Raw genomic sequence first — 23722 nt, forward strand, 5'->3', positions numbered from 1 at the left:
AGCGCTTGATTGACACCAAATTTGGCAAGCTTTCATATTTGATATGAACGGATTTAACTTTTGAGTTGCATGCCCAAATTCCCTTAGGAGCCCCAACATTCGAGGTTAAGACCCAAGGTCCTACCCAACCCACTTTATATTGTGTGTAGTATACTATACTGTCCTCCTTAGTCACATCATGACACTCATCTCTTTAGATGGGCGTCACTTAAGAGTTGTCATTTTGCTTATCGCTACATGAGGTTCTTAACTTATTCTCTATATAGTATGGTTGTGACATCTTACATGCTGTGAGTGTGTGTATGTCAAGCCCTGCCTTGTGCACATCATACCAACACTCCTATTACTACATATCATAATGGTAACGTTCTATTTTTAATATTTCGATAATATTTTATAAACAAAAATATAATATAATTCTAATGTAATTTCTAAAAAATTAAACTTATATATTACAATATAGACTCACACTTGTTATATATAAAATGAGTAGGATAAAATAGGGACAAAGAATATAATTTTATTTTAGATTCAGTTATGGAAAAATCTCTTTTCACTTCCTACCATTTTTCATTTAAATGGAAATTCTTCACCCTGTTAGAAGAATGTCCCCATAAAACTCTAACCCCACAAGTAATTGGACATCTCTAATAATGATTCAAACATTAAACTCGTGGAATGAATCCTCAAGTATTTATGTTGGATTATATTATAAAAACAAAAACACATATGTTCGATTTATTATACGAACGAAAAAAAGGGGAAAAAATATTAAAAAACTATACAACTGATCACCATCTCCAAAAATAAATAATTTGAGCTTCCATTCCAAACAATCTATAATACTTTAGTTTTTCAATGCATTATTTATGTTTATAAAAATGGCAATAATGCTAGTCACTATCGCCAGAATTACCATTATGGAAGCAACTACCTTATCCTTCCTTGTTGCTATTCCATTCACATCCCTGCATGGCCAAACAAATTTAGTTAAAAACAAATTATAATCCTACTCTATATTTATGAAAAGAACATGAAAACATAATGATGAAGTATTGCTTGGATAGTTTCTAAAGATCGAAATCATCTAATACTTTTTACAAACATGATTTTTGGACCTAAAAACTTGATCTTTTAAAATGTTTTAGTACCTGAGTGCAATAGCGCCAGGAAAGATGAAGGCGAGACAAGCAGCTGAAGTTGAGCCCATGAATTGAAAAATGTACCATATATTTGGGAATGTTATTGCAGCCAGATAGGAGAAAACCAACAAAGCCATTGTAATGCCCATAAACCTTCTTTCATCTGTGACCAAAGAAGCCTCCTTATTTGGGAACAGAAATTCATTGATGTTGGACCTCAGTGGGAAGTTTTGCACAGGGAAAACCAGCATCAGATGAATTGCATAGCTTAATCGAACCACATCATTCAACATAGCCCCTGTTGCATCAACACTCTGATCAAAGTTCATCAGAATATCAGACATTAACAAGTCCCCAAACAGGAGATACCCAAAAATTCCGATCAGGAAATAGATCACGGCGCAGAGAAGGAGGGCGATCCGAACGGCAGTGATCATGTTCGATGGCTTTCGAAGCTCAGAACTTATCGGATGAACTGTATGATTGTCAAAGAAAAAAGAATCCGCTCAAAAAATAATCATTAAAAAAATGCATTTAACATAAAGTCTAGAAGGATATCAAATCTAATAACAGAAAAAAGGGGGTGGGGCAGGATTTGGGAACATGTCACATAAAACCATTCTATTTTGTCTATAAAACTGAAAACTAACGAAATCTTTCTTCACATGGTAAATTAAAACAGGCAAAACTAGCAAAATTAACCAAAATGAGAGTTGACCGGGTCGGTTCGACCTGAAATCGGCCGATTTTGATTTACTAAACTGTAAAAACCAATCAAAATTGGTCCATTTGGAGTAGTATTAAAACCGAATACTAAACCAAACCAACCAAAAGTATTAGACCAATAATCAAAGGGCCACCCACCCCCTGCCCCACATGCACATAAACTATATTCCATAAGCCTCACATGCTTGACTTCTAATTCAACAAGTAGATTAAAATATCAATATTATTAAAAAAAAAAATTGTTCATATTATATTCAGATTAGTGATATTTTTTATAATCTGATTAAATGGTGGATTCAATGTCTACAAAAATGTGATCTAATATTCTAATTATAACACCTTAGTAGCGCACACAATAATTCTATGCGGTTCGGTTCGAAAGAGAGCCGATCGAACCAAACCGTCCAAAGCATAAGGATTTGTAGTTCTGTTTACCATTGAAATGGAAAGTGAAGGCTGTGACAAGGACTGGTACAGCTGTGAAGAGGTTGAGGAAGGAGGTTTCGTTGTCCAGCTCCGGTACCAATCTGGTGCTCTTCGTTTTTCCTTGAACGATCGCTATGATCGCCATTACAGAGCTTATCCCAACAAAAACCACGGCCAGAACAAATGACACGAACGAACTGAATCTCAAAGAATCTGAAACACATTGCAGAAATCCAAAACCACCGCCATTAAAGCAAGAACGAAGAAAATCGGAAGTTCATCAGTTTAATTGATTCGATAGTTTCTAGTTACTGACCGACTCGTCGGAGAAGAACCAGAGGAAGTAGAATGAAGACGGCAGTGAACAGGATAGAGAACTCTCTGGCGTTCCACCAGTGATTCCCAAACCATTCTTGCAAAATTCCCAAATGTACTTGACCCCCTTCCTTGTTGCCGGAGAATACATCCCCTGAATACTCCACAGACCACATAAACACAGATCAATTACGAGAATAAATCGGAAGTAATCTCGATTTCGAAAGAAAAAAAAAGAAAGAGAATAGAAATAATATTCGATTTCACGAATCATTTCCCTAAAATCCATGACCACCACGCCAATCAGATTCAGCCCTAATTCCAGCCTATTAAACTACAAAACGAGTAAAATCAACACGCGATTGAGATCTCTGAAATCCAAAATAGACTTACCTATTATTATCTGGTACATAATCAAGCAACCAAGATTGGTAATCATGATACAGACTTGCGTAGCAACCGAACCAATTGTGCCGAACGATTCCTTCATCAGGCTAGCATAGGTCGTCGAGTCGCCGGAATGGGTGAATCTGAGCAAAAGCTCCACCGATATGTCAGTCAAGAAAGCGACGAACACGATCAGGACGAGAGCGGGGATTATGCCGAGCACCTTTAGAGCAAAGGGAATCGACATGATTCCCGCGCCAATTATGCTGGTCGCGACATTAAACACGGCGCCGGAGACCGAAGCAGTCCTTGTGGACGGGTTCACCGTTGACAGGAGAGGTGTGTTTTCCGGCACCGGCGACATCCCGGCGGCGAGACGATGATAAACTGAAGAAGATGAAGAGAAGAAGAAAAAAAGAAAGATGTCAAATCTCGTCTTACGCGGCGTATGGCGGTGTCTAATGTGTCATATATTTATTGGACCAAAATGGAGATACGAAATTACCAAAATACCTCTAAATTATTGAACAACTTATTAAACATAGATAATTTCCAGTACTACAAAAACACCTACTTTTCCCGTTTATTTTATAAATATATCTTTATAATTAACCGTTGAACCCGCTCCAATGAGCCATGTTCTCAAAGATCGACTTCCGGTCATGCTACCATCAGTTCAAGATAAAAGAAGGAAACATTACCTTCTACATTATATACGGACATTATGAGTTCAAAGTAACGTTGTTCGAGTTAACCAAAGATCGACCTACAGTCATACTGCCCTCAATGGTATTTAACAACTCGATGAATAAAGTAATCTTTTCTTTTTAGTGGCTTAATCATAGGAACTCGATAGTATAACGTGGTCTTGTTGCAAGAAATACAGGACAATATCGATGTCATTAGGTATCGAATTTGGATTCTAAATCCTTATCTGAATTTTATGCACGAGGGTATTACACTAATCATTCTCTAGCTAACTTTTCTATACTATATATATATTCTTAATGCTAATGAATATTAGTGAAATTTGACTCATTTATACATAGATCTAATTCTTTATGAGGTAAAATAGATTCGTTAATTTTGAGACCATTTCAGTAATGAGGTTCAATTTTCTTCAATGACACGTCTTGTTTGGTAACTTCATATTTAATTTTAGGAATAATCAGTGTTATTATGAATATCTAAAAGTATTGTCTCATTAATTATTATGTCTTATTTTTTCATTCATTAAAAGAAAAAGAAAAAAAAAGGCCTTCTCTCTATTATCTTCCTCTTACCAAATCTTGATTGCTCGCTCATTCCACAAATTGAATTTTATATTTGCAATGTGTTGCATTATTTTGGCACTTCTATTTTAAAAAATCATAAAATAACATTATTACAAATATTTATGAAATTGCATGTACAAATTTTTAATATTTATATTTATCGACGGATAAATTTTTATTCCTTAGAAAATTGAACGGGTTAGCTTTCTTGGATCATCAGTCTTTGAACTTATTGACTTTTTGAATTTGTCATGTTCTTAGATAATCGATCTTTAGACTTGTTGATCATCTCAAATGATCAGTCTTGGATTTGGATCGTAAATTGACTGACCATCCAACTTATTAGCCAATTTTAATTTTGAACTAAATTTTAAAAAATAAAGATCAACCTTTTCTATTTATAGATTTTTTAGGGCAGTATATTTTTTTAAAAAAAATGGTATAAAATAAAAAGATTTAAGATAAAAATGGTGTCCACATCAGCATGGAGTGTATTTATTGGAGCAAGATCTTATCCTTTTCCCTCGGTTTTGGAGGGATGTGTTGGCCGGTGGTTGTGTGAACGGATATTGGAGAGACGTGATGGTTCGGTGCTAGCTTGGGCCATGGTGGACCTAACTGTCGGTTCAAGCTTCGTAGTTGACCATCTAAATCCATCTAATTTTCTTCCATTTTTTTATAAGGTAGTTTTAAAACTTTTACAAAAGTAGTTAAATAATAATATTGTCATTTTTTTTAGATTATTTTGAGTTTCAAATTTATACATTATAGCATATTTAGAGTTTTCGTTTAATTCGCGCTCCAATTACTTGCCATTATGCCTCAATCATCTCATTTGCGTATCACATGCACTACTGTCATGCCTTACATCACATTGCATATTCACGCTCGTTGCTTGCTGCCATAACTCAATAACTGAACCCAATCTTCGGGTTTGATGGATTAAAGATAGATGAAAATAATAAAAAAAAATCTTTAAATTAAACTAATTAAAAGTCTAAATATTCATAATGGACACGTTTTGGTTACTTGTTCTACTTTCTCTCTTATTTGTTGTTTTTTTATATATATTTAAAATAAGTATTTTTCTTTTCTGTTTGTTTCTGAAAAAGAAATAAAATAAATGATAAAACAAAAACATCAATCATATTCTACCTCAACACAAACAATTTAATAATACATTTTTCACACCTACAAAATTGAATCAAAAAGATATAAAATACTTATAGACTTATTATAAAACTAATATTATTTCGACATATCATAAGATTAATATTATTTTAATGATTAAAAAATAAAGAAATGAAATTCTTGAAATATTAATTTTCGAATGTCTTGTTTATATTTATAGCAATAGCAATAATACTTGACACGGTTGCCAAAGTTACCATTACTGTAGCAACCACCTTATCCTTCTTTGTTGATATTCCATTCACATCCCTACACGTGTAAATAAACAACTACTTAAATATATTCTCTACCATGTCCAAACAAATAATTATGTAAACATAACTTGTAAGTAAAGCAACTCTTAAATATATTCATCGGTTGCTCAACTAAAAAAATTAGATTCTAACATATTCTCGAAACTCTTACCTACGAGCTCAAATCATAATTTTTATCCTATTAACATGTTATACAGATCTACCTGCTTTGACATGTTAATAGGATAAATATTATGCAGGTAGCAAATGCTTGGACATGTGGTCTCTTGTCATGACCTACTTTACTTCTATACTAAATTATTTTATTAGAGTAGACGTCTTAAATAAGATAAACTTAAGCTTCATATCTCTTTAATCATAGAGATCTCTATGTCATATATTATTGGTCAAATTAATTAGTATTTGATATTATTGATGTGTGATGTGCATATCTAACTCTATAACTATAGTTCTTTGTATCTCACTATCAGATGAAACTGAACTCAATTGCATTGTATAATAGCGTAGCAAATTAAGGGATATTAGGGAAAGAGAAGTACCTGAGGGCGATGGCACCGGGGAAGATGAAGGCGAGGCATGCAGTTGAAGTAGAGCCCATGAACTGAAAAATAGACCAAATATTTGGGAAAGCAATTGCAGCCAAGTAGGTGAAGGCCAGCAATGCCATTGTTATGGCCAAGAACCTTGTGGTATCTGAGGCCAAAGGAGGCTTGTTTGGAAACAGCAATTCATTTATGTTGAACCTCAAAGAGAAGTTGAGCAAAGGGTAAACCAACATTAGATGAAATGCATAGCTTAATCTCACAGTATCATTCAACAGAGCCCCTATTGATGAACCTGAAGTTTGATCAAAATTGGTTAAAATATCTGACATTAATGAGTCCCCAAACAGCAAATACCCAAAAATGCCTATGGCGAAGTAGACAATGGCACACAAAAGGAGGGCCACTCGAACTGCTAGCATCATGTTTTTTGAGTTCCGAAGCTCAAAACTTATTGGATGAACTGTCACAAAATACAATAAGAGAAGTATTTTTTTTTAATAACTATGAGTAATCATGACGAAGAATACTTTAAATTTGATATAATTAATATATAAATTTATAAAAAAAAAATGACTAACTAAAACATAGTTCTAGTCGAGCATATTCATCGCATTTGTTGTCAATTTGATAACGTCCCATCACTTTTTCATTAATCAAATAATTAGAGAAAGAAAATGACTATTGAAAGGTTAAATATTGATTATGGTTTAAATATGATTTATTTAATCTCTTTACTCCTAAATTATTTTAAAAAGAAGATCATAAATTTATAAGAAATAAATATTGTCAAGTTCGGTGAAGAAACCAAAGGAAAAGTCGCTGAAATTTATGGTTAAAGTGGATAATATCATACTATTGTGAAAGACGGTAATTAACCTTATTAAATAACCTTATTAAGTTACAGTATGTCATAAAAACAAACTATTAAATAAAAATTTCAAAGCTAGAAGTTTTTTTTTTTAATATTATAAGCCATTTCTCTTTAAAATCCTTTCCGCTAAATGTACATTTTATAATTCATTAATAACTTGATAAGTATATTTTTTAAAAAGTAGATGGATTAAATTAATATAAAGTATTTAAACAAAGTAGGTAAATTAAAGTATTTAAACAAAATGTGAAAATATAAAGATAAAATTGAAATTTAAAAAGTAGATGGACTAAATTCATGCCTTCAAAAAAAAAATTAAAAAATCAATTTTATTATTTTTTTTTTCTAAGAAAAGCAACAAAAATAGTGGAAATAATCATCGTTCCTTATTGTACGGACTAGACTTTTGCCTTTACGTACCATTGAAATGAAACGTGAAGGCTGTGACAAGAACTGGTACGGCGGTGAACAGTTCGAAGAAGGAGGTTTGATCGTCCAGCTCCGGTACCAATCTGGTGCTCTTCGTTGTGCCTTGAACGATCGCCATAATCGCCAAGACAGAGCTTATCCCAACGAAAACGACGGCCAGAACAACTGATACAAACGAACTGAATCTCAAAGAATCTGGAAACACACATTGCAGCATTCAAATCTGACGCCATTAGAGCAACAAACTAAGAAAATCAGTTTCCGATTACTAACCAACGCGTTGAAAAAGAAGCAGAGGAAGCAGAAGGAAGACGACTGTGAAGAGAATTGAAAACTCTCGCGAATTCCACCATTGATCTCCAAACCATTGTTGCAGTACTCCTAAATGCACTTCCTCTCCTCCTTTATTCCCCGAGAACACGTCCCCTAAAAATTTCACAAATCGAACAAACGCGCACAGAAAAATCAGAGATCAATTTTCGAATCGTACTCTGTAATTACTGCAAAGTAATTTAAGTTCAACAACAGTCTCTGAAATTCGTTCATATTACAGAGAATCAATAACAATTTCCGATCTCTCGATACATTTCCCCAAAATCAACAAACTATCTCCAACCCTAAGTTAACTCCGACTTAAATCGATTTTGAATTAGTCTGAAAAAGAATTTACCTATTATAATCAGGTACATGATCAAGCATCCAAGATTAGTAATCATCACACAAACTTGCGTAGCAACAGAACCAATCGGGCCAAATGACTCTTTCATCACGCCGGCGTAAGTCATCGACTGGCCGGAGTGAGTGAATCTCAGCAAAATCTCCACCGATAAGTCGGTCATGAAAGCCACAAGCACGATCAGGACAACGGCTGGGATTATGCCGAGGACCTTAAGAGTGAACGGAATCGACATGATTCCGGCGCCGATCATACTCGTCGACACATTAAACACGGCACCGGATACCGACGCAGTTTTCGTGGCCTGACTCTTCTCCGGCAGGAGAGGTACCTGCTCCGGCGTTGGCGACATTTCGGTGGTGAGGACAAGACTAAAATGATGAACTCAGAAAAAAAGAATAAAATATTCCAATAGGGGAAGGGTAAGATAGGAAATTCAAATTCAGAATATTTCTGAGTCAGCATATTAACAAATGGCAAGCAATGATTGGTGCATAAATTGTGCATCCATTTATCTATAAAATTTTCTTTTAAATAAAATTTATGCTCCAATTTAATAAAATTAAAAGTTTAAAATAATAAAAAATAACAAATATTTTTATTGGTTAGTTTTAATTTGTCTACTTATAAGCATATTTATTTATAAGAATTTCAAGGAAAAGGCGCAAAAGAATGTATGTAGTCGTTATGATGGGTAGATGCCTCTCTTCATTCATCAATAATTGTGATTGAGATCTTTTTTTCTTTTTTTACTATTTTTTTTATATATATATTAAGTGTTAAAAAATTATTTAAATAATAATAATAATAATTTTATAGATATATTTTTAAAATTTATTCAAAAGTATAAATAATAAATTAAAATAGCATAAGTCCATAATTAATTATCTTGATATCTAAGATTTAGTTAGAGTCGGGTATTTTCATCCAATATATTAATTAAATGATAGCATTTTTGTTTGGAAGAAGTCATTTATTATTTTGTTGTTTATTAAGCTATTTTTAGAAAAATAATTATAATAAAAGTATTTTTATTTCGTACTTAAAAAAAATGCTTTTGTTTTAATTCTATTATATCAAAAGCAATTCAATTAATTATATATATGAGTGAGATTTTTTATTTATTTATGTGTTCTTTTATATTTATATATATATATATATATATATTGGATTTTTTTAAGTACTAATATATCCTGACCAAAAAAAAAAAAAAAAACTGGAAATCATTCTCCCAAGTATGTGTCCCTACAAATATATGAAGAAGTAATACATGTTTAATGTATATCATTCGTCAAACGTACACAATCATATCAATATAAAAAACATGAATGTAGGCAGCGTTTTTGTCTCAACTCAGTAATTCTAAGCTTTGTTTTAGTCGAACTAAATTCAACTTCACGTGATCCAACTTTACTTATTCCATTCATTAAAAAAAAACATCGAAGTAGGACTTGTTTGTGGAGATAATATACTAAACTGTCTTACGTATGAGTTAAGTATGCTAAGCTAAGAGCCTATTCTAGATTGGTTGCATGCTCGTGCTCCTAGGCTACAGCCTTAAAGACATCTCACTTAACTTAATTTAAAAAAAAAAAAACACAAAAATAGTATTTAAAACTGGTTAAAAGCTTCGACATTTCAAAACAAACAAGTATCCCTACCTTCGATTAAAAAAATCTAAATCTTACGACATTTAAATGTTCGTGATTTAACTTTAAGTCAACATTTTTTAAAATTGTCCACCATTATTATCTTTTTATCTATTGATCGAGATTCGAATAGTCTGATCTCATAATTTATGAGCATTAATGACCATTAGATGGTGTAATTTGTAAAGGTAGCCAACCCATTCGTTGTTCCTAAAATTGAGTTGGGCAGTTTTCAAGATTCCACACTTTCGGCCCAAAGGGACAAAAAAGTTTCCTCTGCCAGAATCAGTAACAGGCACCGCGAAAACACGAGGACGAGCAATCCTTACCGATTGATCCAACAAAACTTTGATATTTCTAAGAGAGAAACCCGTCAATGCTAGAAGAACCAGAAACCATTTCTTAATCGCAATCCTGTTTTTTTTTTTTTTTTTTTTTTCCCGTTTCTCGATTCACATTCGTCCATGGCGGATCATTTGGCCAGAGCAGAGGATTTCGATTCCAAAGCAGAAAAGAAGCTCAGTGGTTGGGGATTGTTCGGCTCCAAGTACGATGATGCTGCAGATCTCTTCGATAAAGCCGCCAATTCTTACAAGCTTTCGAAATCATGTATTGCTAATCGCTTTTCACCTTATGATTCTTCTTTTTATTTCCCTCTGTTCGATCATTACTTTCCCTGTTTTGTTAATTTCATTATCCCTAAACGCTGCTGCATATGAGGACGGTCAGGATTTTTGTTGTTTCATTGTTTTTATCATTTTGATGCGTAATTTAATTGTGGCGGGCTACTTGTGTTCTGTTTCTTTTTGCTTCTTTTATGATATCGTTTTTCCCGTTTTCTGGCGGTTTTTTTGGGTTATGCGAGAGTTTTTGCTTAGAAATCAAGAGCACCATGATTTCAACTTTTGATTGATCGGCATTGTTGCATGCTTGGTAGGGGCGGAGCCAAAAATTTTCATGATGAGGAGAAAAGTTTTACATTCTTATATATAATCTTTGGAGTTTAAAGTTAGGAGGTAAAATAAAACTTGTGAGATCACACGTTGGTTGGAGAGGGAAGAAATATTTCTTATAAGGGTGTAGAAACCTCTCCCTAACATACACGTTTTAAAACCGTGAGACTGATAGCGATACGTAACGAGCCAAAGCGGACAATATTTGTTAGTAGTGGGCTTGAGCGGTTACAAATAATATCAGAGCCAAACACCAAGAGGTGTGCCAATGGGGATGCTGGTCCCCCAAGGAGGTGGATTGTGAGATCCCACATCGGTTGGAGAAGGAAACAAAGCATTTCTTATTGTCTATTTCAGTTTCCTGCCATCCATTGCCTTCTAATCTCTGTGGATGTGGTTTTCCAGGGGATAAAGCAGGATCAACGTATATAAAGTTAGCAAATTGTCATCTGAAGGTTGGTGCTTCGTGTTTGTGAGATCAATGGCTTCGTCTTCCTTTGTTGTACACGGTTTCTTTTACTGAACAATGCATTGTTTTTCTTATAAAGATGGAAAGCAAACATGAAGCAGCTCAAGCTTATATTGATGCGGGCAATTGCTATAAGAAAACATCTGTTAGAGGTAATACTGGTTCATAATTGATCATTCTATACTTCAACGCGAACTGTTCGAGTGAAACAATGCTAGTTCAATTATCGACGTTATTGTTGGTTAAATTGCTTATTTCCAATTGTTATCTTGATGCAGAGGCCATATCTTGCATAGAGCAGGCAGTGAATTTGTTTTGTGACATTGGAAGACTCAATATGGCTGCAAGATATTACAAGGTTCATTGTTATTCTGCTACGTGAAATGCTTATTATTTGATTTCTTTGATCATCTAAAATGTTCGGTTACTTCACGAGGTTATGCTGTGAATTGTTTTTTTCTTTTCTTTTCTTTTGGAACCTATTCTTGTGGCTGCTAATTCTTGATTAGACACTATGAAGTATCATACATTATGTAACATCCCAAGCTCACCGCTAGCAGATATTGTCCTCGTTGGACTTTCCCTTTCGAGCTTCTCCGGAAGGCTTTTAAAATGCATCTGCTAGGGATGGGCTTGGAATGTTACAAATGGTATCAAAGCCAGACATTGGGCGGTTTACCAGCATGAATGCTGAGCCCCGAAGGAGGGTGGATTGTGAGATCCCCCATCAATTGGGGAGGAGAACAAAACATTATTCATAAGGATATGGAAACCTCTCCTTAGTAAACACGCTTTAAAACTGTGATGTTGACAGCGATAGTAACCTGCCAAAGAAGACAATATCCGCTAGCAGTGGGCTTGAACTGTTACACATGGCAATTTCTTATTGCAGAATTCTTTCATCATTTGATTGACAGAGAATTAAACAAATGCCTCATATGCAATCCATGACTTGGATTTACCTTCTCGTGTGTGCAGGAAATTGCTGAATTGTTCGAGTCCGAACAGGATATCGAGCAAGCAATCGATTACTTTGAAAAAGCTGCTGACCTTTTCCAAAATGAAGAAGTGACAACTTCAGCAAATCAATGCAAGCAGAAAGTTGCACAATTTGCTGCACAGTTGGAACAGTAAGATAGTGTAGTATTGATAAATTGTGTTGCATCCTTATGATTGACACATTTAAAGCATTACCAAGTTTTCTTCTACTTTGATGGTTTCTTCTGGTTTCATATTATCCATTTATTTTGACATTGTGCAAACATTTATCTTATGAAAACATTTTTGAATGGTAACATAATTTGTAGGTATCAGAAAGCAATCGATATCTACGAAGAGATAGCGAAGTATTCTCTGAAGAGTAACTTGCTCAAGTATGGAGTGAAAGGGCATCTTCTTAATGCTGGAATTTGCCAGCTTTGCAAAGGCGATATCGTTGCTATTACCAGAGCATTGGATAACTATCAGGTAGTTATCGGACATGACTGTCTCATCTCGTCCTCGTGATTTCTGTCCTTACCATATTACATCCCTTCTGCAGGACCTAGATCCTACATTTTCAGGGTCACGTGAATATAAGCTTTTAGCGGTGCGTTACGTTCACCCCTGAATTCTGATTTATTATTCTTTCTTTTGCATATTTAATGTTTTTTCATATATGTTGAACAAGAGGTTTGATGGTTCTACTCATTTCTTGTCCGGCTTGCTCATTGATTGAAGGCATTGTCATATATTGCATGAAATTGTAGTGCTTCTTGACTAGAAAACCTCTTATATTTGTTCGTTTATCCGTCTGATAATTTTACCTCAGGACATTGCATCTGCCATTGATGAGGAAGATGTAGCAAAATTTACTGATGTTGTCAAGGAATTTGATAGCATGACCACACTGGTAAGATCATACTTCATGAGTCGACTTGAATGCTATGTTATTGATATGTAATCTGCGAAGTTACGTCCTGAAAATCTTACGTTCGATCTAGAGAATGTTCGGTATCCAACTCGGAATCACCTGAAAATAACACGAAAACACACACAAACCAGAGGGAAACAAATACCAAATTGTGTTATATTGATAGTTCTTCAATATACAGCACAATCACACCCCATGCTGAAATCCCAACCCCCCACACACACGCATGTTCCTCCTGCCCCCGTAACTTACTACCTACTGTGAAATAACATTCTTACCGTTCGATTGGAGTCTTCACACAAGTGCAGTTTGATCGTTTGAAATAACTTTGTTGTTTTCATTCGTAATGGTAAAGATTAATGTGCACAAACTATTGACAGGATCCATTGAAGACGACCCTTCTTTTAAGGGTGAAGGACAAGCTGAAAGCCAAAGAGCTGGAAGAGGACGATCTTACCTAAAGAGGATGATTTGTTTTTTAGATTCTTTCTATGGCTGTGTGTGTGTGTGTGTGTGTGTGTGTTCTATGTCCAGATGTTTTGGCAATCGACTGTCTATTCATTATTGAATGACTTGGTGTTTGGGTTTGGGTTTGGATTTTGATGAATAAAGTCTCATCCTCTAAGCTGTGAGCTTCTGAGTGTTATTCTCATTTTGGAAACCAAATCTCTACAAAAAAAAAAAAAAATTATTTTATTATTCAAAGTTGTTTGAAGCTTAGAATTTAAATTCTGAGAATAGTAATAGAGACAATCTTTGAATGAATGATGTGATGCTTTAATGAGTTCAAATTGAATTATGGATTGACCTAGATCCACCTTTAGCAGTTATTGTTCTCACTTTTCTTTTAGACTTCATTCCCAACCAATGTGTGGGACATCACAAATACTATTTTTTTAATTAAAAAAATAAAATAAAGGTTTTATATCTTGTCTGATGTCTATTTTAGGGGATAAAAATAAATGAAAAAAATAGATTAAAAAAAAGTTAATTTATATAGGATCTAATTTTTAATTTTTAATTTTTAAAGTTTGTATTTCAAATTTTCTAAAACTTTAAAAATGGTTTCTGTTTAATAATTCAATAATAAATTAAAAAAAATATTTTAAACATAAAATTGAATATTAGGTTAGTCTATAAATTTTAAAAAAATGTCAAATATCTCAAACAAAAAATTTAAGAAATTTTAAAAATCTATTACGTTCCTGGGATAATAAATTTGTGATATAACATTAAATTATACAAAAATGGAATTGAATTTTAAGCATTTAAAATTTAAAAGGTTTTATTTTTATCTTTGAACTATCAAATTTTTTTTTTTTTAAATATTATTAAAGGAATTTTCTGTTAAAATAAAATTAAAATTAATGTACGAAATCATTTATATCATTATTTATATAAATTCATGTGTGTAAATGATTTTAATAATACTTTTTAGATGAAATATGTCTTATAATTTTTTTTAGTGGAAAATCAAAACAATTTTAAAGTTGAAAGATATTTAAAAAAAAAAATCAAGAGTAAAAATAGAACTTTTTTGAGATTAATTTAACGTAATAATAATAATGAAATTATAAAAAGGAAAAATTGAAATAGTACCATCCCCCTCCTCAACCAAATCTTTTTCTGAATCCAAGAGAGAAGCGAGCCTACGATTTGCAGACGCAAAAAACTGGCGGTTTCCATCCGCGCAAATTCCCTTTGTTTGATGGCGAAATCGCTTCCGTCGGCATCTCACCTTCAGCAATTCGCCAAGATCGCTGTCTTCTCGAAGAAGCCTCAATCAGCCGCGCCCAAGCCCAAGTCTAGGATCCGAGTTTCGCCGTCCGAAACTCCGATTCCCGATACCGTCCGAGTCATCTCGGAGCCAAAGAAGAAGAATATGGAGGAGCAGAATCGGGTTCCGTTGGCTGATGTGGTGTCGGACTGCGTCAAGCGGTGGTTTCAGGACACGCTCAAGGAGGCCAGCGCTGGCGACCCGGCGATGCAGGTCTTGGTAGGGCAGATGTTTTGCTCCGGCTATGGAGTTCCTAAGGACACTAAGAAGGTTTGCGTTTCTTTTTGCTTTCTACATTTTGAGATTTCGTGTGAATTTCTTTCTTGCGGATGTATTTGAGGAATTAGAGAGGATATTCTTGTGCAATTTGTGAGGGAAAAATGAGTTTCGATTGTTCCTTGAAGGATTGCTAAATACGGTTAGCCTGCTGATTAAGAGAATGTAGGTAATTTTGGGATGAAGATTCAAGAATTCCATCCAATTGGTGTGTATTTTGAGTTGCTAATTGGTAATGTTATTATAGGCTGTGTTGTTTTTGGTGGGCATTGGTCTTTGCTCTAGTAAGTGGAATATTTGGCTCAATAGAAATAAAATGATTCTCGAAATTGAGATGAGCAAATTTTTGGTGGGGTTGGAGAGAGTCTTTGCAAGTGTGAAATTTAGTTCGGCTTAATGTGTCTCGGGTTTGACTCTTAAAATACATGTTCGAGAGTGATTTTGAAATGGTTTAAAATAATTTTTCTTGTTCAAAACCACTCGGATTCTCTAATACATGTTTTTAAGGCTTCAAAATCAAGTTAATGTTTGATTTTATGCTTTTAAACATGACAAACTTTCATGGGGAGAAAACAAATCCTGTCCTTTTGTTTAAATAAAAGTCTGATTTCTGAACAAAGGGGCTCGCTTGGATCAATCGGGCCTCGAAAGGTCAGGCACCAGTTGGTGAAGTAAGCGACAGACATCCAGGTATTCCACTCCTACAGAGTCTGTTTGGGAAGCAATCTTTCAGCGTTGCTTTCTAACTTTTTTGTTCTTTAGGTTACCTTGCAACTGATTCAGAACCAAGCAATAGGAGAGTGAAACAAGATGACATCAGATGATCCTTTCAGTAATCTGAGTAAGTTTTGTTCTGAATTTGAACCTTTCTGTAGTAGAATTCACCCTTCATATGGTTTTATCTCATTTATGTGAAATTCAGCAGCATAGACGTGCTAATAAGAAAGAAAAGGGAAAACAAGTCATCTTCCATGTTAATATGTATAAAAGTGAAATTTCTTTTGTGTTTCTCACCCCTTTGGATGGATCTCTTTCATTTATATATAGATCTTTTTGTGAGATCTCATATCGATTGGGGAGAAAAAACGGAACATTCTTTATAAGGGTGTGGAAACTTCTCTCTAGTAGATGCGTTTTAAAAATTTTTGAGAAACTTTGAGGGAAAACTCGAAAGGGAAAGCCCAAAGAAGACAATATCTATTAGTAATGGGCTTGAGCCGTTATATTTTTTCTCGTAGTAGCTCTTATCTAGGTTATGTTGTCCATTATTTACCTATTAATCCCATATAAGCATGGTTTAGATATTTAAGAAGGAAAATAGTATTTTTGGTGTTATTTGGCTTTAAATTTATTCCATTTTGGTTCCTAAACTTAAAGAAATATCTTAGTATTTACTGAATAATCATTTTAGTCCGTGCTCATCTAGTCTATATGATAAATGAGCAACTTTGAAAACGTGTATCAACATGCGTACACCAGCATGGAGCTGATATTAGCTATTGGAAGTGAATAGTCCAAAGGGAACAAAATGACTATTTTAGTATTTTGGTTCTAAACTTCAAGAGATATCTATTTTAGTATTTGCAGAATAATCATATCATTAAACCAGAGGAGACTTGTAAAGTGAATCATATGATTTTACTACAATTATAACTATCTATTTCTTTTCATTTTTCAGTTACAAATTTACAAGCAATGTTGAAGATGATGATAAATACGAAAGACAGAGGAAACCTTGTTTGGGTTGGTTTTGGGTCCTTTTCTGCTTTTCCTTGGTAGGCTAACTTCATCTCTAAGTTAATACTTGCTGTACCTTTCTCCATTCCCATGGCTGCTCTGGGTTTGAAGAAGCCCACAACCCCAGCCCTTTTAGCTCACTGTTATGAACAATAAATTATAGTCTTTCACACTGCAGATGCAACAGATCATGCATTTTGAGAAAAGAGTTTTGTGTCGAGTTTTCTGTGTGTTGTGGACATAGGTGTGTTTCTCGCTATTAAGCGCAAACGTTGATGAGTGTAGATTAAACATTGAATTGATTTTGAATGATTAAAAATAATATTACTTGCCTTTGATAGATATGTACGTTTTTCGTCATAGGCCGTGTAATGTCATGCTACTTCAGCATTGCTTCATATAGAGAACCAAAAATTTATCCACGATGGAAACAAGTCACATGGTAGGTATTCACCCTATACTGAGTACACATTGTTTGTAATTGGCGTTACTCGATCTTCTCCCCAGAGCTCAAATCGATGTGGAGGATTTGTGTATTATCGTGCTGATTTTGGCCGATCTTCTCCTCGAGCTCAGATCGATGGAATTGAAAACTAGGGTTTGTAATGGGGAAATTTGAAATTTTCATGGCTTTAGTAGTACACTCTCTTTTAAATCTAAGGGAAAGTTAAAAGCTCCAAAGCTTTTAATGAAAAATTTCAAATTAAACTTTCAATCATAAATATAACAAATAAATAATATATATATAACCGAACAAAAATTGAATATAAAAAATACATGGTAAGTGACACTTGCTACGAGGTCAAGAAATGCATATACATGCAATTAGTATATAGTACATCTACATCACTTTCGTAGAACACAAAACCTCACTTTCGTATACATAGTTTAGTGTACATTACATTTAAATACACGAAACCCACTATGCGATTGTCACTCTCACTCTAATAAATCTTACAAATCTTACTGTATATGTATTATACTCATTTTTCTTAAACAGTGTAAATCACATTGGGACATTAATTTTTACATTTTTTTCTTATTTATCAATAGAATAGTAATTTGTTCGTTTTAGTCTATTATGTATTGCAATTTTAAAATGGATCAGTTCTAGAGAGATTTCTACACTCTTATTAAAAAAAAAAAAAATATTGAAGTTAACTTTGAAACCATAAACTCCCAACAACGAAAATTAGAAAATTATGGTGAAAGAGTTGTAATAAATCCACGACACTTGGAAAACCATCCCTCCATTTGCTCTCTCTCTCCCTCTCCCTCTCCCTCTCCCTCTCCTTGCATTCTTCTTTTTTTTCTTCTTCATGGTTGGTTCTTGTAAATGTCTATGGCTCCCGTGAACCAAACTTATGTGTGTGAAACTATGCCGAGATTTAATGCAGATGATCCATGGCGGTATTTATTCCATTTCTCTGCAAAATCCCCTTCTTCTCTCCTCTTATTACAGCTCTCTGCAATTTCCTTCATCTCCCAACTTATGGAAGCCATCCTCAAACCGCTCGGACAATCCACCGTCGTCTCTCATATCTTTGTAAGTTTCTTCCTCAATCCATGATCTCTATATATGTTTAATCACAATCGCATTTCCTTATGAATTTCTTGCTCAATCTGTGGATGCACTCTTCGTATTTGATAAATGTTCTAAATGAACTTGTCAGTAGATTACTATGCGTCCTCGAGCTAGAAACTAATGGCGAATAGTTAGAGGATATGTGACCTGGCTTTTCATTTGATTCGTGAAAATCCAATGTGACGTTGTTAGGTTTGCACATCAAATGCGCTTTGATTCCTTCTTAAATCAGTAATACTCAAAAAGCTTAACGCACTTGTAAACGCGCGAGGTTGGAGATCATGTGTAAACTACTAATATCGATATGAGAAGAAATGACATTGCTGAGGTTCAAATGTACGATTTCCTATTTTGATGATGTTATGTTAATATCAATGTCAAACTCAAGAAGTTTGAGCTTATAAATTAGTGTGTGTATATCTGGTCTCTTAGATGCATTCTTAATTGGTTGTGTCGAAAATGTTACTTGCAGGGAGGCATCATCTTGGGTCCATCGTTCTTGGGGCAAAAAGATGAGATAGCAAAAGCGTTGTTCCCCCAACGAGGGAATATGATATTGGAAACTTTTGGAACTTTTGGCCTCATGTTCTTCCTCTTTGTCGTGGGAGTGAAGATTGATGGGGCAGTAATGTTGTGGCCAGGGCGACAAGCAATGGTTGTAGGTTTGTTCGTGTTTCTGTTCACCTTGACATTACCAATCATATTTATCTTAATTCTGAAGCAATCCTGCCCAGTGGAATGCAACATCGCCAACTCTCTTTTCTTCATAGCTTTGTCTCAAACCTTGATCGGCTCTCCTGTTATTGCTTGTCTGTTAACCGAGCTCAAGATCTTGAACACAGATATCGGCCGCCTCGCACTTTCATCGTCCATGTTCTGTGACGTATTAGGCGTTCTCACAACCGTTGCTGCCTTATCATTCACAGAGAACAAGAAAGCCAGCGGAAATAGTCCATTTTATTCACTATTATCATCATGTGCACTTATTGCTGCCATCATCTACATCGTCAAGCCTGCAGTTATGCATATACATAAGCGATTTCAAGACCGGAAGTTCATCAACGAGATTTTTGTTATCTGGATTTTCCTTCTTGTCCTGCTCAGTGGGTTTCTGAGTGAGATCATAGGGCAACACTATTTCCTGGGGCCATTGGTTCTTGGCTTGGTTGTGCCAGATGGTCCTCCATTGGGTTCTACCATTGTGTCCAAATTGGAAACTTTAGCTTCAAGGCTATTTTATCCAACTTTTCTTGCTGTTAGTGGATTGCAGACCAATATCTTCATTATCACAATTCAGGACACTTGGGTTGTTGGGATCGTTCTTCTGTTTTCCTGCACTGTTAAGATTGGAGCCGTGATGTTGCCAGCAAAATACATCAATCTGCGACGTGGAGATTCTTTGGTTCTTGGCCTCATTCTGAATGCTAGAGGGTTCTTGCAGTTGATCCTTTTCAATTTCTGGAAGCAAAGTGCGGTAATGAGCCAAAAAACCCTCTTTATTTTGACCGATTCATGCATAGAATGATCTGTTAAAACTAAAAATAAACTAAACTATGGTTTGAGCTTTTTTTACTCGTTTTGATCTAAACCCGGCCCAGCTTTCTTCGTTGACATGTATTTCTTAGACGTGACTAAGATAGATGATGAGATGCTTGCAAACCCTTTCTGTTTATTAGAAATCCCAATCTCCAAAACTCCCATGTTTTGTACATCCTTGTTCTTCTTTACCCTGCAACCTACTTGATTTCCACTATTTTTTTAGGTCATTTCCTCTCTATGCATGTCTAAAGAAAATGCGCATCTGATAATGACTTGAACATTTTAGGAGATTTAACCAAATCATTGCAACTATGATCAATATTTTAACACTAGGAAGGCCAAAATTGAAGCTAGAATGAAGCGGTTTATCGAGTCTATCAAGTTATTCAATGTATATACTCTGAACAGAACATCATCTATTTTTGTTACATTTCTTCTGTAGGTGATTTCAGACGAAGAGTTTTCTTTTGCTGTTATCTCAATGTTGGTTATAACAGGCATCATAACACCATTAATCAAACATCTTTATGATCCATCTAAACGCTACCTCTCGTCATCAAGATGTACAATTCAACATTTGAAGCCGGAGGCCGAGCTCCGAATCTTGGTCTGCATCCACCATCAGGACAACATCCCCACGATCATTAACCTCCTTGAAGTGTCCTATGCTTCAAGAGACAGCCCCTTGGCCGCAATAGCTCTCATTTTGGTCGAGCTCATTGGCAGAAGCAACCCAGTTCTTATAGCACACCAACCGGATTGCACACTCGAGAGATCTTCATCCAAAGCAGTCCACATTATCAATGCCTTGAGGCAATATGAAGAACACAATGCAGGCTGTGCCACTGTCAATGCTTTCACCGCGATATCACCTTACGACCTTATGCACGATGACGTTTGTAGACTCGCATTTGACAAGAGGGCCACCATTGCCATCCTTCCTTTCCACAAGCAGTGGGCGATCGATGGCTCAATTGGGAAGGTGAACCGAGCCCTTCAGAATATGAACATTCAAATTCTTGAAATGGCGCCTTGTTCAGTTGCAATTCTGGTAGATAGGGGAGTTTTGACGAAGTATGCCTCTGTCTTGACTGCACGATCTCCATATCATATTGCTGTGTTGTTCATTGGTGGCCCAGACGATGCAGAGTCGTTGGCATTAGGAACTCGAATGGCAAGGCATCACACTGTCGACTTAACCGTCATTCGGTTCCTTCTGTTTGGAGCTGAAAACAACAAGAATAGGAAGCTTGACTCTGAGTTGATCCATGAATTCCGACAAGCCAACATGGAACACGAGCATTTTGTGGTGGTGGAAGAGATGGTGAGAGACGGCGCGGGAATGGCTGCGTCCATTAGAGGCATGGAGGATTGCTTCGACTTAATAATTACCGGTCTACGACACGAAGACAATCCCATTCTCAACGGCCTTCACCAATGGAGTGAGTGTCCAGAGCTTGGGGTGGTCGGTGATATACTTGCGTCACCGGACTTTGGGAGCACGTCGACGGTGTTGTTGGTGCAGCAGCAACAGTTTAGCGGGAGATTTTGCGGGCGAAGGATGATGGATAGCGCCCTTGTTCATGATGCTCCACTGGGATCTTGGTCTATAGCGATGGGCAGATGAAATGGAGCATAGCCTTTACAAAATCCCCTTCTTTTCTTTCTGTTTCCTTAGCTTTTTGTACATTTATAAATCACTAGCCAAAGCCATTTTAGTAAGGTGGTAAATTTAGGAACTTTTTTACGGCCATTTATTTAAATTTTGTAAGGAATAATGGCTGTGGGAGTTCTATCCCATTTTTGAAGTTTAGGGTCAAGGGTATTATAGGAAAAAAAAAGTTCCTATTTTGGATGTGGAATAAAGGAGGTATTATGAAATTATTTTTGTTAGCTAAATAGAGTTGAAGATGAAAATTATATTTCTCGTCCTAATCTATTCTTATTCGGAGTTTGTTATAATATTGAAATTTAAATTTTAAAAATTCATAAATATCATATTATATTTTTTTGTTATGAAATATTATTAAATTTAATAGTAATGTTTTACATTTTTTAATATAAATTATATAAAAAATGAAAAACATAATGTTTGTAAATTATTTTACTGAAAATTGGGAATTTATATTTTTATTAACGTAACCTTTCCTTTTTAATGCCATGTTGGCGCGGAAGCCTTGTTCAATATTCTCCTTCCATTTCCACCGATTTCTTCCAAGCCAAGGAATTGAGAAGATGGAGAATCTCCTTGAACCCCAGCCTACAGCCTCCTGGTTTAGGGTTTAGGGTTTAGGGGAGAGGGAAAAAGCATGGAATGGGAGAATCTCCTTGAACTCCAGCCTCCTGGTTTCAGTGTAGAACGTCGTGTGTTTGTTTGACCAATACGCTAACCAAATCCAACCTCTGATCTCCCATTCCATGCTTTTCCCTCTCCCCTCTCCGTTAATCTTCCAACAAACTCTCTCTTCATACTCGTCTACGGCGAATATCACCCCTCCCTGTTTCTTGCACTGCCGGAAAGCTCTCGAGAAATTCTGACGTGGAGGTACCTGTTGAGGATTCCGGTGCTGCCGTGGACGAGCTGCTGGAACTTCCATGGCTTTAAGCTCGCCGTTTCGATCTCTTCATCTGCTAATTTTAGGCCTAGGTAAGGATTTGAGCCTTCGAATCCGGCTTCTTGTGTTTTTCCAGTTCCGACTTCTATTATAGGGTTGTCTGGTGATTTTCTCACTGAGACGCTCATTATGTTTGTTTGTAGACTTGGAGTGAGTTGCAGTGAGATTCGTGATGGAAAATGCTTTTTGGATCCGCCGACTCCTCGTTTGGACAGCAGCGTATCGTTCACGAGTTGGATGATGTTGCACCTGTGAGAATCCAGGGAGGTACGTTTTAATTTCCTTTGTCAATGATACGTGAGAATCTTTAATATGAATCAGCTTGTTTGAACAGCTTTGGAATTAAGTTATCTAGAAAGTGCGTCTAGTCGTTACTTTTAGTGCGAGAGAGAAGTTCAACTCAATTGTCATAGATACGTGAGAATCCTTATCATCGATTACTTCTAATAGCTTGATCGGTTTGGTATCTATTTTTCAAGAATTTGATGGTAGTTCTTTTATTACAATTAGTGGGTGAGAGAAGAAATTCGTTCTTAGCAGGCAGAAATTAGCTTCGAAGTTCAAAATACCTCATGTTGTCAACGTGAACCCTTAGATTAATCCAATTTTCTTGAACCTCAGCCTCGTAATTGAACTGCAGAACTCCTAGCTGGTGCTAATTTAGAGAAAATTGCAATCTTTCATCAGTTGAAGCACTGCTTTTGTTCTCAATGCGATCCATTAAAATGACTGGGCAATAGAGTTGAACTTTCCATAGCCTATGTTTTGAAAATGAATAAGAGAACAAAGGTGAGAGTGTTTCTTGGTATGAACGTTCTCCCTTTTTTTTCATTCTATTCTCTGTAAGTTGAAAAGTATTTTGTAACTCCTTTGAAGCGGGCCTTCCATATTTTCCTACTTTTGTTGTAATTTTCTATCATTTATGTAGTTGTTTCTTATATATATATATAAAAAAAAAAGGGACGAAATTGAAA

General features: G+C 35.4%; 4 protein-coding genes and 1 pseudogene across 4 annotated transcripts; 3 read left to right on the forward strand and 2 right to left on the reverse strand.

Annotated features, from left to right (window-relative positions):
* Positions 1-679: 679 nt before the first annotated feature.
* Positions 680-21393, reverse strand: LOC111488403 (amino acid transporter AVT6C-like). The gene is made up of 8 exons (XM_023136141.1): positions 21389-21393; positions 13472-13474; positions 13411-13417; positions 3003-3444; positions 2611-2763; positions 2304-2507; positions 1152-1617; positions 680-968 (listed from the first exon to the last, which is right to left on the reverse strand). Exons 3-8 carry the CDS (start codon positions 13414-13416, stop codon positions 848-850), a joined length of 1392 nt encoding a protein of 463 aa, XP_022991909.1. The 5' UTR covers position 13417; positions 13472-13474; positions 21389-21393; the 3' UTR covers positions 680-847.
* On the forward strand, positions 10106-13880 carry LOC111488422 (alpha-soluble NSF attachment protein 2-like). Its single transcript, XM_023136162.1, has 9 exons — positions 10106-10494; positions 11244-11293; positions 11387-11459; positions 11586-11665; positions 12286-12437; positions 12615-12774; positions 12848-12895; positions 13118-13198; positions 13600-13880. Exons 1-9 carry the CDS (start codon positions 10350-10352, stop codon positions 13678-13680), a joined length of 870 nt encoding a protein of 289 aa, XP_022991930.1. The 5' UTR covers positions 10106-10349; the 3' UTR covers positions 13681-13880.
* LOC111488439 lies at positions 14818-17268 on the forward strand. The gene is made up of 4 exons (XM_023136182.1): positions 14818-15266; positions 15893-15962; positions 16035-16113; positions 16951-17268. The coding sequence occupies exons 1-3, from the start codon at positions 14928-14930 to the stop codon at positions 16094-16096; spliced, it is 471 nt and encodes a 156-aa protein (XP_022991950.1). The 5' UTR covers positions 14818-14927; the 3' UTR covers positions 16097-16113; positions 16951-17268.
* On the forward strand, positions 18187-22026 carry LOC111488396 (cation/H(+) antiporter 15-like). Its single transcript, XM_023136128.1, has 3 exons — positions 18187-18555; positions 19067-20068; positions 20576-22026. The coding sequence occupies exons 1-3, from the start codon at positions 18346-18348 to the stop codon at positions 21758-21760; spliced, it is 2397 nt and encodes a 798-aa protein (XP_022991896.1). The 5' UTR covers positions 18187-18345; the 3' UTR covers positions 21761-22026.
* A 211-nt stretch (positions 22027-22237) lies between these two features.
* On the reverse strand, positions 22238-23580 carry LOC111486969 (annotated as a pseudogene).
* Positions 23581-23722: the final 142 nt, after the last annotated feature.

Source organism: Cucurbita maxima, unplaced genomic scaffold, assembly GCF_002738345.1.
Source record: "Cucurbita maxima cultivar Rimu unplaced genomic scaffold, Cmax_1.0 Cma_Scf00001, whole genome shotgun sequence".
Taxonomy (NCBI): Eukaryota; Viridiplantae; Streptophyta; class Magnoliopsida; order Cucurbitales; family Cucurbitaceae; genus Cucurbita; species Cucurbita maxima.